This window comes from Apis mellifera, linkage group LG6, assembly GCF_003254395.2.
Source record: "Apis mellifera strain DH4 linkage group LG6, Amel_HAv3.1, whole genome shotgun sequence".
Classification (NCBI taxonomy): Eukaryota; Metazoa; Arthropoda; class Insecta; order Hymenoptera; family Apidae; genus Apis; species Apis mellifera.
This window is the reverse complement of record NC_037643.1, coordinates 3,949,085-3,961,357: the sequence shown is the minus strand read 5'-3', so window position 1 is coordinate 3,961,357 and position 12,273 is coordinate 3,949,085. Positions and strand designations below refer to the sequence as shown.

Here is a 12,273-nt window from a genome sequence, read left to right as displayed (position 1 = left end):
GAAATTTTTTTATCTTTATAGAATAATTTAAATTTAAACTTTTCAATAAATATACTTAACACGATAAATTTGAAAAAAAACTACTACTTTTTTTTTAAATAAAATTTAAGAATATATAATATATTTTTGATAATATTTAAAATATATTGGAGGAGGAGGGGAGAGGTTATCTGTGTATATAGATGTGTATATAAAGGAGAAATGTATTACAAAAATTATTTCTTGCTACTTATTTATATTTATAAAAAAAGAATATATCATTTTAAATTAATCGATAAAGAATCGTAATATTTAATAATATATTTCTTCTTTTCATTGTTGATCGCATCTTTTCTGTATCAAGTTTTCTCTTCGATACGCAGTTGCATGTGCGCACGTACTCTAAGTGCGTGCCTCGGCGACAGAAACCAGTCTCTCGATGATTTTTGCGACGATCAAACGACTACTGTCTTCAAAGAATCGATAGGGCCGTATATGCCGACATATCTTACCTGCTTCAATGGACAATGACCTGATGCATTTATCTTTTAAGAGATAATTTATGGTTTTTAAATAATTTTTTAACTATAAATAATAAATCTTATACAATTAATTCTACATTAATTTTATCGTTCATCAAATGACATAAATTTGATATATATATTTAGAATTATGATTCCTATAGACACATGATTTTATGAAATATTATTTTTTTTTTTTTTTTTGTATTCTTATATTTAAAAATCTGTTTTTATATTTGAATATTTAACCAGATAGCTTCGATGATGCCGCTTATCGCTTCGTTGATCATCGGCAATGTTCGTAAACGTTCGTCGAGTCTCAATGTTACTGCCACCTGTCGACATCGAACGGAATTATAACTCGTCTTTGACAAGGCGCGCGTATTCTTGATTCGACCAGCGTGAGAGTAAGGCTGTCCACCGAGAGACGCCTGAGAAGGTGGTCGATCGCCTTCTTACATTGACTCCAAGTTTGTCGTGTATTGTTGTTAATTCTTATCGAATTGGTGTATTATTATCGAACAAATCGCGAGTGAATTTGGTACAAATCAGTGAAATCACAGAATTGAAGATATCCATCCTTTTTCTTCGGTGTGCAACCGGCATTGTTGCAAAACAAATTGAGTGAAAACGGAGTGCAACGCGCGCATGCGTTCGAAACATTTGAATTAATGGCTCGTGCTTTTCTGATTCTCCCGTGAATTGAAATTCTGTGGAATTCGCGAAATTGAAAGAAGTATCTGTAATAATGTAGACTGACTCGTCTCAAATGAACTGATACAGTGGCCTGACGAGTAAATTCTAGTGAAATTTTAAACGTTTGATATCGCAATAAGGAACTTGCTACGACTTGGTGACACTTCGTTCTCGATGTGAAACTATACTCAACCGCCCTGTTAATTGTTAAACATTGAGGGGCTTCCAAAAAAATTTTAAGTGATATATAGTGCGATATTATTAAGTGTGCGGTGTTGGTGTAGTGGATATGCGTCGATCTTTATTGTGAAGGTGCCTGAGGAATTCTCCCTGGATTGAAAGGCCCTGGATAAAAGATGGGACCAGCCAAGATCCTTGGGGTTTGCATACTCCTCATGCTGATATACATCGTCGAGGCAGACGTCATCGAGGAAAGAGGTTAGTCAATTGTTTATTTTTTCTTTAAACTGAGAAAAAATGAAATTTCGAAATGAGAATTGATTGTTATATCGTGGGAATATTTTCTATCGAATACACGATAAAGAAAACTTTAAATTGCATGTTTTATTTAATTTTGATACACATGACTTTATATTACTTAATTACATTATTTAATAAATCATTTTAATTTATATATGTTTCATAAATTTATAAATTATATTAAATTATGCTGTTGAATCATCATAATATAATTTATAATTGAATATAAAATATTATAATATATGTTATAATATATATTATAATATATATCACTAACTTATAATTCTGCAATTTTTATTTATAGATTTATAGATAGATAAAACATAATCATTTGCAATCAACAATTATTTGGAGACACGTAGAAAATTATTATGACAGATTTTATTATTTTTATATTATAAATAATTCATATAAATGATTCAATAAAATTAAAACTTTAGGTTTATGTTTTAAACTATTTTTTATTAACAAAAATAAAATTTATTTTCGTTTTAAAATCAACATTAATTAGATTACTTGAAATTGTTTCAGTTGAAACTGTCTTATATAAACATAAAGAAGATAAATTCTTTATGTAAGCAAAACATCAAGTTTAACTTTACAGATAAGCAAATAAGAAATCTGTAGTAAGAACATCTAGAAGTGATTTTTTTTTTCTAATTTGTTCTAATTATTCCTCTCTTTCTTTCACATTCTCTAGCATAATAAATATGCTTTTTAATTGATAATTAAAAATACAACAACAAGGGGGGAAAAAGTGAACGTTTTGTTTCTCCATAAACTGTATCGTAATTAATGCATCGACCACTTAATGACCTCAGATTCTTTCACTTTTCGTCATGTAGCCGCTGTGTAAACCGTGAGTTAAATATATCTTGTTAAATGGCTAATTAAGCCTTAATAAGATCGGTTCACCCAGAGCGCTCGGCCAAGAATGAGGCCAATGGTACGACGTGTCTCGTTTGGAACTTTTGTTAAACCGTGAATACCATTCCTTAAGAATCGCGAACTTATTGCCAGGTGCTTTCTCAAGACTCTTTGTCGTATTAAATACGATTTATTTCCTATCCATTCCAGTGAGAATGTCCAGTGAGAATACATTATAGATTTAATTAACTCTTGAACGGTGATCGATGGCGAATATTGAATCTTTTATTCACTTTATTATACTTTAAAGATTTTTTTTTATTAAAATTATGCATTAAGTAGTATAAAACAAATTGTTAAAAAAGAAGGGAAAATAAATTATTTAACGAATAAAAAAATTAATTCTTGACTATCTAAGAGTTAAGAATTGATTTTTCGATCAACGTGTATCAATAACGTCACGATTTCGCTTACACATCATACGATTAAAAATTTATCGTGAAACGTTTATTCGTCATATTTATAGATTTGATTATTACTCTTCGTTTCATTCTGATATCATTGATTTTTATGTTCGTTTAATTCAAGCGTGTAATTAAAATCATTTAATCAAAGATTCATTGTTACTGAAATAGATTATTATATATGATGATATTTATCTTTCGATTAACTTTTGTCTCTCTCGATATGCGATTATCATCGATCAATCGACGATACTGTAGAAAACGATAATATAATCAGATAAAGGAATAACGTGGAATAACCAATTATGGCGGGAAAATCAAACGTGATGCGCCGATTCCTCATTGAATTCTTCGGTCGAGTATCGGTCGAGTAAAAAAGCCGAGTAGCAACCTGCGGAAGAGGCAAGAACGCGTTCCCTCGCGTTCTTGACGCAACGTCTCTCCTCTCTTTTCTCTCTTTAGTATGCGAAAGAAAGACATAGAGAGGAGCGGTAGGCAGCCAACCGTGAAGTCGAGACTCGAATCGAACGCTACAATTTCGCGGCAGCTATGAAATGATCGGGAATCAGAAATATGCAATCGATCACGAGGCGATCGAGAAAATATTCTGGCTAATGTTTTGCATTCGGTGAAAAAGTAAGGAACGTTGGCAAAATTCTCCCTTTCCTTTCATTTTCATACATTTTAAATAACGTTTCAAGTTTTTTCTTTTCGTTTTCTCTTTTTTCTAGCTTTTAGAATCAATAACAAACTATTGACTAACGATTGATTAATTTTATTAGTTTCGTTAAAAATATATTTTGCAATATAATTTGTTCCCTTTCAATATAACATTAGCTCATTGAATTCAAACTGTCTTATCTGTTGCATTCGACTCGTAAAATTCTAAAAGGAGTCGTATTTTAATCGAAGAATTATTCGCGCGTTTTAACCGGATACGACAAATATCCTTTCACTCTACCATTAGAAACGTTTAGCAACATTGCCGATTCACGTTTCCAACTAATACTTGAGACGAAATTTTTCTCCTTCGCCTCTCAGCGGTTCACACTTGTTAAACTCGTTTACACGGAACTTTTTTTACGCGTGTCTCCTCGGGGAAATAATTATTCTGCCAAACGTGAACGGGTGGAAAATTAGCACTGGATACCCATGGCGTTCCCACGAATTGGTAACGAGTCGCGTGGATGCAAGGGAACGAGTTCGGGTCAATACCACTTGAACCGATGTCGATGACGATCGCAACCGATGACGCATCACCTCGCGAATCATCTTGCGCGATGATGTTTCCAAGTGATTCGACCATCCTGATGCTTGCCTCTCGTTTGATTCCATTACCTCGAAAAAGTTTTCTTTAAAAGATGTTTCCAAATGATTTTCGACTTCTTCGATAAAAAAAAAATAATCTAACGATTTGTTTTTGTTCCAAATCTTCATTTCACGAAGCTATGTAATTACATTCCATAAGATAATCAATTCAATTGTATAGTCGTGATTGTAATTAGACAAGAATCATTCTCGTTGACGAATCAATCATATATATACATGTTTCATTGATTTTGAAATGAATATTTTAGCTATTTTTCTTTCTTACATGTGAATAAAATTTCGATATCGTATGAGTCATGATCATGATGCAGAAGTGTGCATTCGATAACTCGTAAAGAATCAATTGCTCCAGGCTCGCGTTAATTGATCCGGCCTATATTACATTCCTTGAAAAAAAAAAAAAAAAAAGAAAAAGCAGTAACGGTCTTGACTTACTGTGAATGAACTTTAGTAGCAATGGATGTTCAACAATTGAGCTATCTCTGCTGCCGCCGCAGCACCAGCAGAAGCAATCAGGGTCGAGCGACAATGCATTCACCTCGTGCATCAACCACGCTTTACTTAGTACACTGTCTCGCGTTCTAACGATATACTTGTTTCTCTATGTTACTCCGTGCTGGCCAGGCCGCATTTCCGCTGTACAATCGTAATCATTTCGTAACTTGAATTCGTTATTGCAAATATATTACTGTTGCCAGAAATTTCATTAAAAACAACGTGAAAACAGGCTTGTTATATAAAATTATTATCATCCTTCGTTGATCTTATATCCTCCTTTACATATATTTCAATCGTGAGCAAGAATCAGAATAGATTAAACGATAAAGATATATATTATCATCTGTACGTGTATGTATATATATATATATATCTAATCAAAGAGCAATAAAAATAATGTGTTAATTATATAGGCAGATCGCATGAAATGGTTGTTTAGAATCAGTGGGAACTCGATTATGAATCTCTGGTAAGGGCATCAGACCCACGTGTCTGGTAAATCGAGAAAGAGACCGAAGCAACGTAGTTCAATTACAAGGAACGCATTCACAGTTGGTTGTAGACACGAGCCTAAGTGTACCGGGCTTAACCGTAATTGTTTAATGGGCTAATGAAATGATACACCCGCCGAATCTAAGCGCGCACAAAAAGCCAATTGTGCTCCATCGACATTCCACGATTATTCCGACTCCGTGTTCGTCTCTTGCTCTATGAATATATATTCATAAACTTCGCCATCATTTTCTTACGTGCGTAACAAGTATTGTAAATAATTATTTTTACAGGAAGAGAGAGAGAGAGAGAGAGAGAGAATGGTTAATTTCGTAATCTTCGTGGGCGATTATTTGAAAATTTGTAAATTTTAATATTTTAAAATGGATGGATACGAAAATCTGGCAACACGGTCGAGAAATTCCCGGTGAAATGCAGTCTATTTGGCTTACGGGCAAAAGATGCATCCTGCTGCGAGGGTTTTAACGGTGACTGCCTACCTCTCATCCATTCATATTGCTTTTCGTTCTACGTAGGAATCTCGAAACGACCTGACTACTGCAACTATACGTGAAAGTTACGATGTTGTTGAGTTTAATATTACGAGAACCGTGATTTGTACCGTGTTAAAGAGTGATGCAAATGAGAAATTTCCTTTGCATTCCGGTTTATGAATGGGAAAAAGAAAAAAACGAAAATCTCTCGTATCAATTTGTTCGCTAAATTCTTTTCTCAATGTAGAGTTGTCTCAAACTCTCGTTTGTATTCTTAAATTAAATATTTCGAAAAATAATATTAACGATGTTTGGAGAAATTCATTCATTTCGTGTGTTTCGAAAATATTAGCGCAAAATTGTAGCCTTTCGCTCAGTTATTATCACGGATTGTAAATAGAATGGTTGAGATTTCTAATTGATTTCCGGTTCTCTTTCCAAGTAAATTCTATTAACATCTTAAAACGATATTTTCTGTTTTCGTTGTAGCTCTATTAGAATACGCGTCATCCGTTTTGCATAAGAAAAAAAACACGATTTTCCTGTTCGATGAAAAATTTCCTCATTCAACGAACACGCATATATACAAAATCAGGTTGAAAAATTTCGTTATAAATTTCATGCTTCAACGACGAAACACGTATTTATTTTATTCGAGGAAAAACTTTTATTGACTTTCGAGTCACGAATGAAATTATCAAACGAAAAAAATATTAAAAATATCCTCGATTACCATACTCTTGAAGTTGAAAAAAAAATTGAAAAAATACGCTCGTAACCATAATGCAAAAAAAGATCTTTTATTTTTCTCTCTCTCTCTCCTCTCTCCCCTCGCTTGCTTTTACTTACGTCGTCATTCGATATTCAATCTTGCGTGAAAGATTTTGCGGTTTTCGATACTCGCTCGCTGTCAGATCTTATCTTCTCTTCTGTGCAGCGCTCGGGACGTGAGAAAATGATATAAAGCCTCCTCCGAAACGCGCGCTCGCCGTGCAAAGGAACACGCTCTCGAAATCGACACTCTCTCGTTGCCCGTTAAGGAGCAAGTTCAAAGACCTGCTCACGCCGCATTCATCGCGCAACGTTTTGAAACGGTCCACATCCGAATCCGACCATTTTTTTCTCTCTCTTTCCTTTCCTTCTTTTTTTCACGATCGAGAGCATTGAAGTTCAACGACACATTGCTTTTATCGATGGTATAATCCTAACGGGGATATTCAACGTCATGCCCGTGGCGTGAAATTTGAATCGTACGAGGAGTAGTCTCATGGTCACACATGTTGAGGGTCACTAACGCAGGAAAAGATCTTACAACGGATTCTTAGTTGGTCGCTGATCGTGACAGTTTAAATGTCGCCGCTCGACGAGGCTAAAGGGATCAATCACGGCGCGCATTCTCTCGTAATCACCGAGAGAATGGAAGATGCTCAACTCGCGTCTCTTTTTTCCTCTCCCTTTTCTCCAACTCTTATTTCGAATCGAAGGAAGAGAAAAGGAAACGTTTAACCGTTTCGTGGAAGATTTATAAAACTGAAATGCCATGTCGCCTTTGTTCTTGGTGAATCAAGTGACCGTCGTTTAACGGGTACTGTTAGATATCGAGGAGGCCGATGTTGAGAAATTTACGGCGTCGACGATACAATGGGTCGCGATTTTATAATTATAACCTACGAAATGTAAACAAGAAACTTTCTAATCCACGCAGCCGTGTATAAACGTGTATTAATGCTCAGTGGATCGCGCGTTGGAGACGAGGAAAGTACGTGTATTTGGCGATAATGTAAGATCGAGCTCGTATCGATTGTCTTAAGCGCGTGAAGGAAGAACGATCGTTGCCTGTGTTAACGTAACGAATTTTTTAGGAGGGAAAAGAAAATCCTTGTGCGGTAACAAGGATCCCTTTGATGATTCCAAGTCTGCAGAACAACCTTCTTGAGGCGAACTCGGCTCGACCAATAATACATAGTGACTTAACACTCGGTGCGTCTCGGGTGCGAAGTGAGTATAAGTGCGAGACGGTGGAGTTTAATTGAGGTTGATGAGGGGGGCGCTCGTATTGGCCCGGAATTCAATGCCGCGATGATGTTTCTTGCTTGTAGCAAGACGTTGTCTTGGAGAGAATGCGTCAGAAAAATCGATAAACTCGTCTGATTCTCGTATCGGGTATTCGGGATCGTGCTAAGATTGCTCGGTAATTTGGAATTTTTTTAATAACACGAAGCGAAGTTTCGTATTCTATTATTTTAATAAAACTGTTTATCATATTTTCTACGTAATAAAGAAGAAAATGTGATAATAGGGTAATTTGATGGAGTAAAAAATTTATATAATTTAATAACAGAAACAAATACCGAAGATTTTACATACATGTATTAATTCGTATATAATATTCATATCGTGAATCGAGAATAATTTATAAAAATAATCGGCAATTGTTATCAAACAACACGTCTGTCTCAATCAATCTCTGTTTATCGATTCGAGAAATAGTTGTTCGTATCGGATAAGATCGGATAAAAGTACATATTATCGAATTGTTACTCCATTTCTATCGCATATCTAAGATATCTTTGACGACATTCTTTTAAAACGTTTGCCTTACGACCGTCTATAGGTGCTTCTTATCAAGCGTGTTTTGTACGCGGCTCGTACGATACTGTCCCTCTGAATGGAGGCGTTCCAGCTGCTTCGACGATCGAGTCGACAGCATCCTGTCTCCAGATACGCACATATAAGTACATACGTGCGAGCACACACGGTCGCGAATGGAAGAGCAAGATCCTGAAGAGAACTTCTTTCACGTTCTGCGCTCGAAACGCGTATCGTGGCGCTGGCCTCGATAAAACGCGAAAGGAAAGAAACTAACGAAATAATAAATCCTTCCGCGAGAGTTTCATAACTTTTCTCTAAACTCTTTATCATTGATAAGCTTGAACGAACAAAATCGAGAGCGATAAGATAAACCAATGAATTGCAATAAACTTGGTTCGAACTTGGTCCTCATTGTTCCTCCCTCTCTTTCTCTCTCTCTCTCTGAAGGATCATTTCTTGAAATAATACTATTTACCGACGGAATTACCTCTCGAAACAACGTTTAATAGGGGCTGTGAAAGCCTGAATAACGACACCTCGGGCAACCAGTTATCAAAGAGCAACCTGTCGAGTGAGTTCATAAAACCGGCGAGGCAAGGATATCGAGATGGCGCGTTCGTAAAATCGCAACGACCATCGCGCGTCACCCGATCTTCGAACACGGTGTTCCTGAAACGTTTTCGAGCAACTCGAACTCGGACAACCAACCCCACCACGCGGGCTCCAGGTTGCGTGCCGCGGTCGCGAAGCAAGAACCTCCCCCTTGGGCAGGAGGTAACGCGTACGTTTCGCGTCCATCCTCTCTGCTACCTTCGACATTCCTTCCCGTCCTTCGCATCCCGTCCCCTGTTCCATTCAGGCATAATAACCGTGCAGTTTCCCAGCTCGTCTTCAATGGGCGAAGATTGCACGCTACGAGGCCTCCCCGGTCCTCTTCCTCTCTCTCGTCTCTTTTTCCCATTTTTTTTCCTTTCTCCTTCGAATCTTCTCCTCTTTCTTTCCAATTTGCTCGCGTATTCCTCCGAGGATCTCCGAGGAATATATAGCTTTCTTTTTATTTTTAGATCTCTCTCTGTCTTTCGAATCAAATTGGAAGAATGTAATTTGGTAATAAATTGGGTTTGGATTAGATTGGAATAGAATGGAATTGGAATTCTGTGGGAAATTATTTATAGATTCCTAGCTTTTCGTTTATTTCGTGGAAATGAATCTTCGTGTGTGTGTATAATAGAACGTGTCTTTTGTTATAATAGAGAAAAAAGTCGCAAGGGTAATACGAGGGAATAAATCGTGGTTTCGCGTTTTTCTCACGTGTTCTTCTAGTTTCTCGTCACGCGAGTAAAGGCGACATCCGATTCCCAGTAGGAAAGGGGTATCGTAGCGTTACGATAGGACGTACGGGGGACGTATCTTCTTTATTTTTCCGTTTCTTCGCCTTTTTCTCACATTTTCGTTCCGTATAAACGGAAACATATCCCAGAAATCGATGATCGTGTGAGTTTCTCTGAGAGGGGAGGGGGAAAAAACATGGCAAGACAAGATCTCTCTCTTTTAAATTTTCCCTGAACAGCTTTCGTTTATTTGCAATTCAAACGCTTCTTCGTCATATATACCGTATTGTACTTTATTGCGTGCTAATGAAAACGAGAGGAAAAAGTTTCTCGAAGGGAAAAGTAACGGGCTTTCACCTAAATTTATATTATGTTTCGACATTTAAATGTTAAATGTTTCTATTGTCTATCGTTCGTTGTAAAAATCCAACGATAATTAATAATTAGTAATTCGTCGTGAAGTTTATTTTACGAACTGTACAATCCAGAAGAAAAGTTCAAGAATTAAAGTCCAAAAAGAAGAACTAATATACAAGAAGAATTAAAACTTAAAGAAGAAAAAAGAAATTGGAAAATTCCTCTTTGATCGAACTTCGTCAGGATCAAGAATCATCCGTTAGTTATAATAATAACTGTATTTCGGTATGAAATACGTGGATTGTTCCACAAGCCCTTGGCTGTTGGGGATCGGCAAAAGAATCGTATTGCTCGGCCATGTAAGGTGATGTTTTCCTGTCGGTCGACAAGCTCGTGTAAAATTGCGACTTGTACCGAAAGGATGAAGAACGAGTCACATCCGTTGGTCCCGCGGCTCCGATACGCCGCAAGACGAGGCCGCGCTCGCAAAGTGGCTCTCTTCTATACCAAATGAGGCAACCAGTCCCAAAGAAAACAGCCCAGATATGTCTCCGGGGACTTAGCGCTGCTCCAAACCGGGACTCGATATCTCGCGTTCCCTTCGCTCGGGGTGAACGTCCAACCGTCGTCCCTCGTCGGTCAGACTGGATGAACAAGTGAACTCGAGCTCCCATTCCTTCGCATCTTCGTGCACAGTCTTCGGATCGCGCCAATCGATATCGATCGAGCGAACCGTGCATGTACATATATTTCTTCCATTCTTTGCAAATCAATAGAAATCTTCCAAGTTTTTCTCAACGATCTTCGAGTTTGGAATCATTGATCATTGTATTCTCACAAGGAAACGAGATTATAAATTACAGATTATAGAATATCGAGGAAAAATAATTCAACATTTAATTTTGTATTAGAATTTATATTTAAGCTTTGATATTGAGAAACGAAACGTAATAAATTTAAAAATCAATTTCCATATTTTCTGTATAATATCTTCTGCAAAATGGAGAAATATTCGGAAAGTCGACACGTGGTTGAAAGAACAGAACCCCACTTCCTCTGCATGGCGACGAGATTCTCTTTTGCACCTTGAGGACATCCCCATATATATATATATATATACACCGGTATGATACGGCATGTGCACCAAGAAAATGGCGCATCCTACGAAGAATGAGTATAAAGAAAATCTGGCTGGCCATTGTTATCTGGACTTCAGAGAATCTCGGATGGTGTGGCGGCGGTAGGCGAGACAGGGGGTCCAGGAGGGATGAAAGGCACCGGGGGTTAAGTTACCCGAGGGTCCACGACACTCAGGTACCGCATTGTTGCGTGGTACGAATCGGCGTGGCCCTGCTGCGCGGCTGATGAGGAGGTGAGGTGGAGAGGCAAGCAGCAGGAGAACCGAGACTAACCTGCGAGCCTGTTTGTAGGTGGCAGTGAACTTGAGACGGGAACTCGCCTTCAAGAGACACGAGAAGAAGAAAAAAAGAAAGAAGGAGGGAAAGAAGGAGGGCTAGATCGTCGGTTATATAGTTAGTTTGCATGCACCTTACGTTTTAGAAACTTTGAGCCTCGTAAAAAGATAAGAGGGCGATGAACAATTTTGTTCTCTATCGAGAAAAGGATCTTTTTTCTTTTCTTTTTTCAACATTGAAGTCGTTGTGTCTCGAAAGGAAAGAAAATTTTGACGGACCAATTTTGGAAAATGTTATTGGCAGATTCTCCTTTAATTCCTCGCGGATCAAATCATCTTGAGCAGTTGAAGAAAGGAGATTGTCACACTTGGGCCACCTATACGGGTAGTCTGCGCGTGCGAGATACGAGTTGGTTCGCCATAGTGAAAGAACCACCATAGCGCGGCGAAGATATAACGTTACACTCTGGTAGCGGTCTTGGTGTGGGAACGCCACTGAGATGGAAGTGGCAGAAGAAGCGGCGATATATATATATATATATATATATATATATATATATATATATATATATGCACACTTGCTTCTCGTCGACACAATCGCGGTTAAGGAACACCGTGTTGGTTCAACGTCGTGTATGCGCGAGGAATAAGATACTGTTCGGTTTCGTTTCTACGGGATACCTTTACCTCTGCTTTATACGACTCTGCGAGTATACGGTAAATACACGAGCGAATTACACGAGTGCATACGAGTTCCAT

General features: G+C 37.5%; 1 protein-coding gene across 1 annotated transcript in view; it reads left to right on the top strand.

Moving 5' to 3' along the window:
- The first annotated feature begins 881 nt into the window (after positions 1-881).
- The window catches only part of LOC100577393 (epidermal growth factor receptor-like), a 156,154-nt gene continuing 144,762 nt past the window's right edge, over positions 882-12,273 (top strand). Inside the window, exon 1 of the mRNA XM_026441432.1 lies at positions 882-1,634. Within this exon, the coding sequence (XP_026297217.1) occupies positions 1,553-1,634 (82 nt within the window). The 5' untranslated portion in view covers positions 882-1,552. The remainder of the gene's footprint in view (positions 1,635-12,273) is intronic.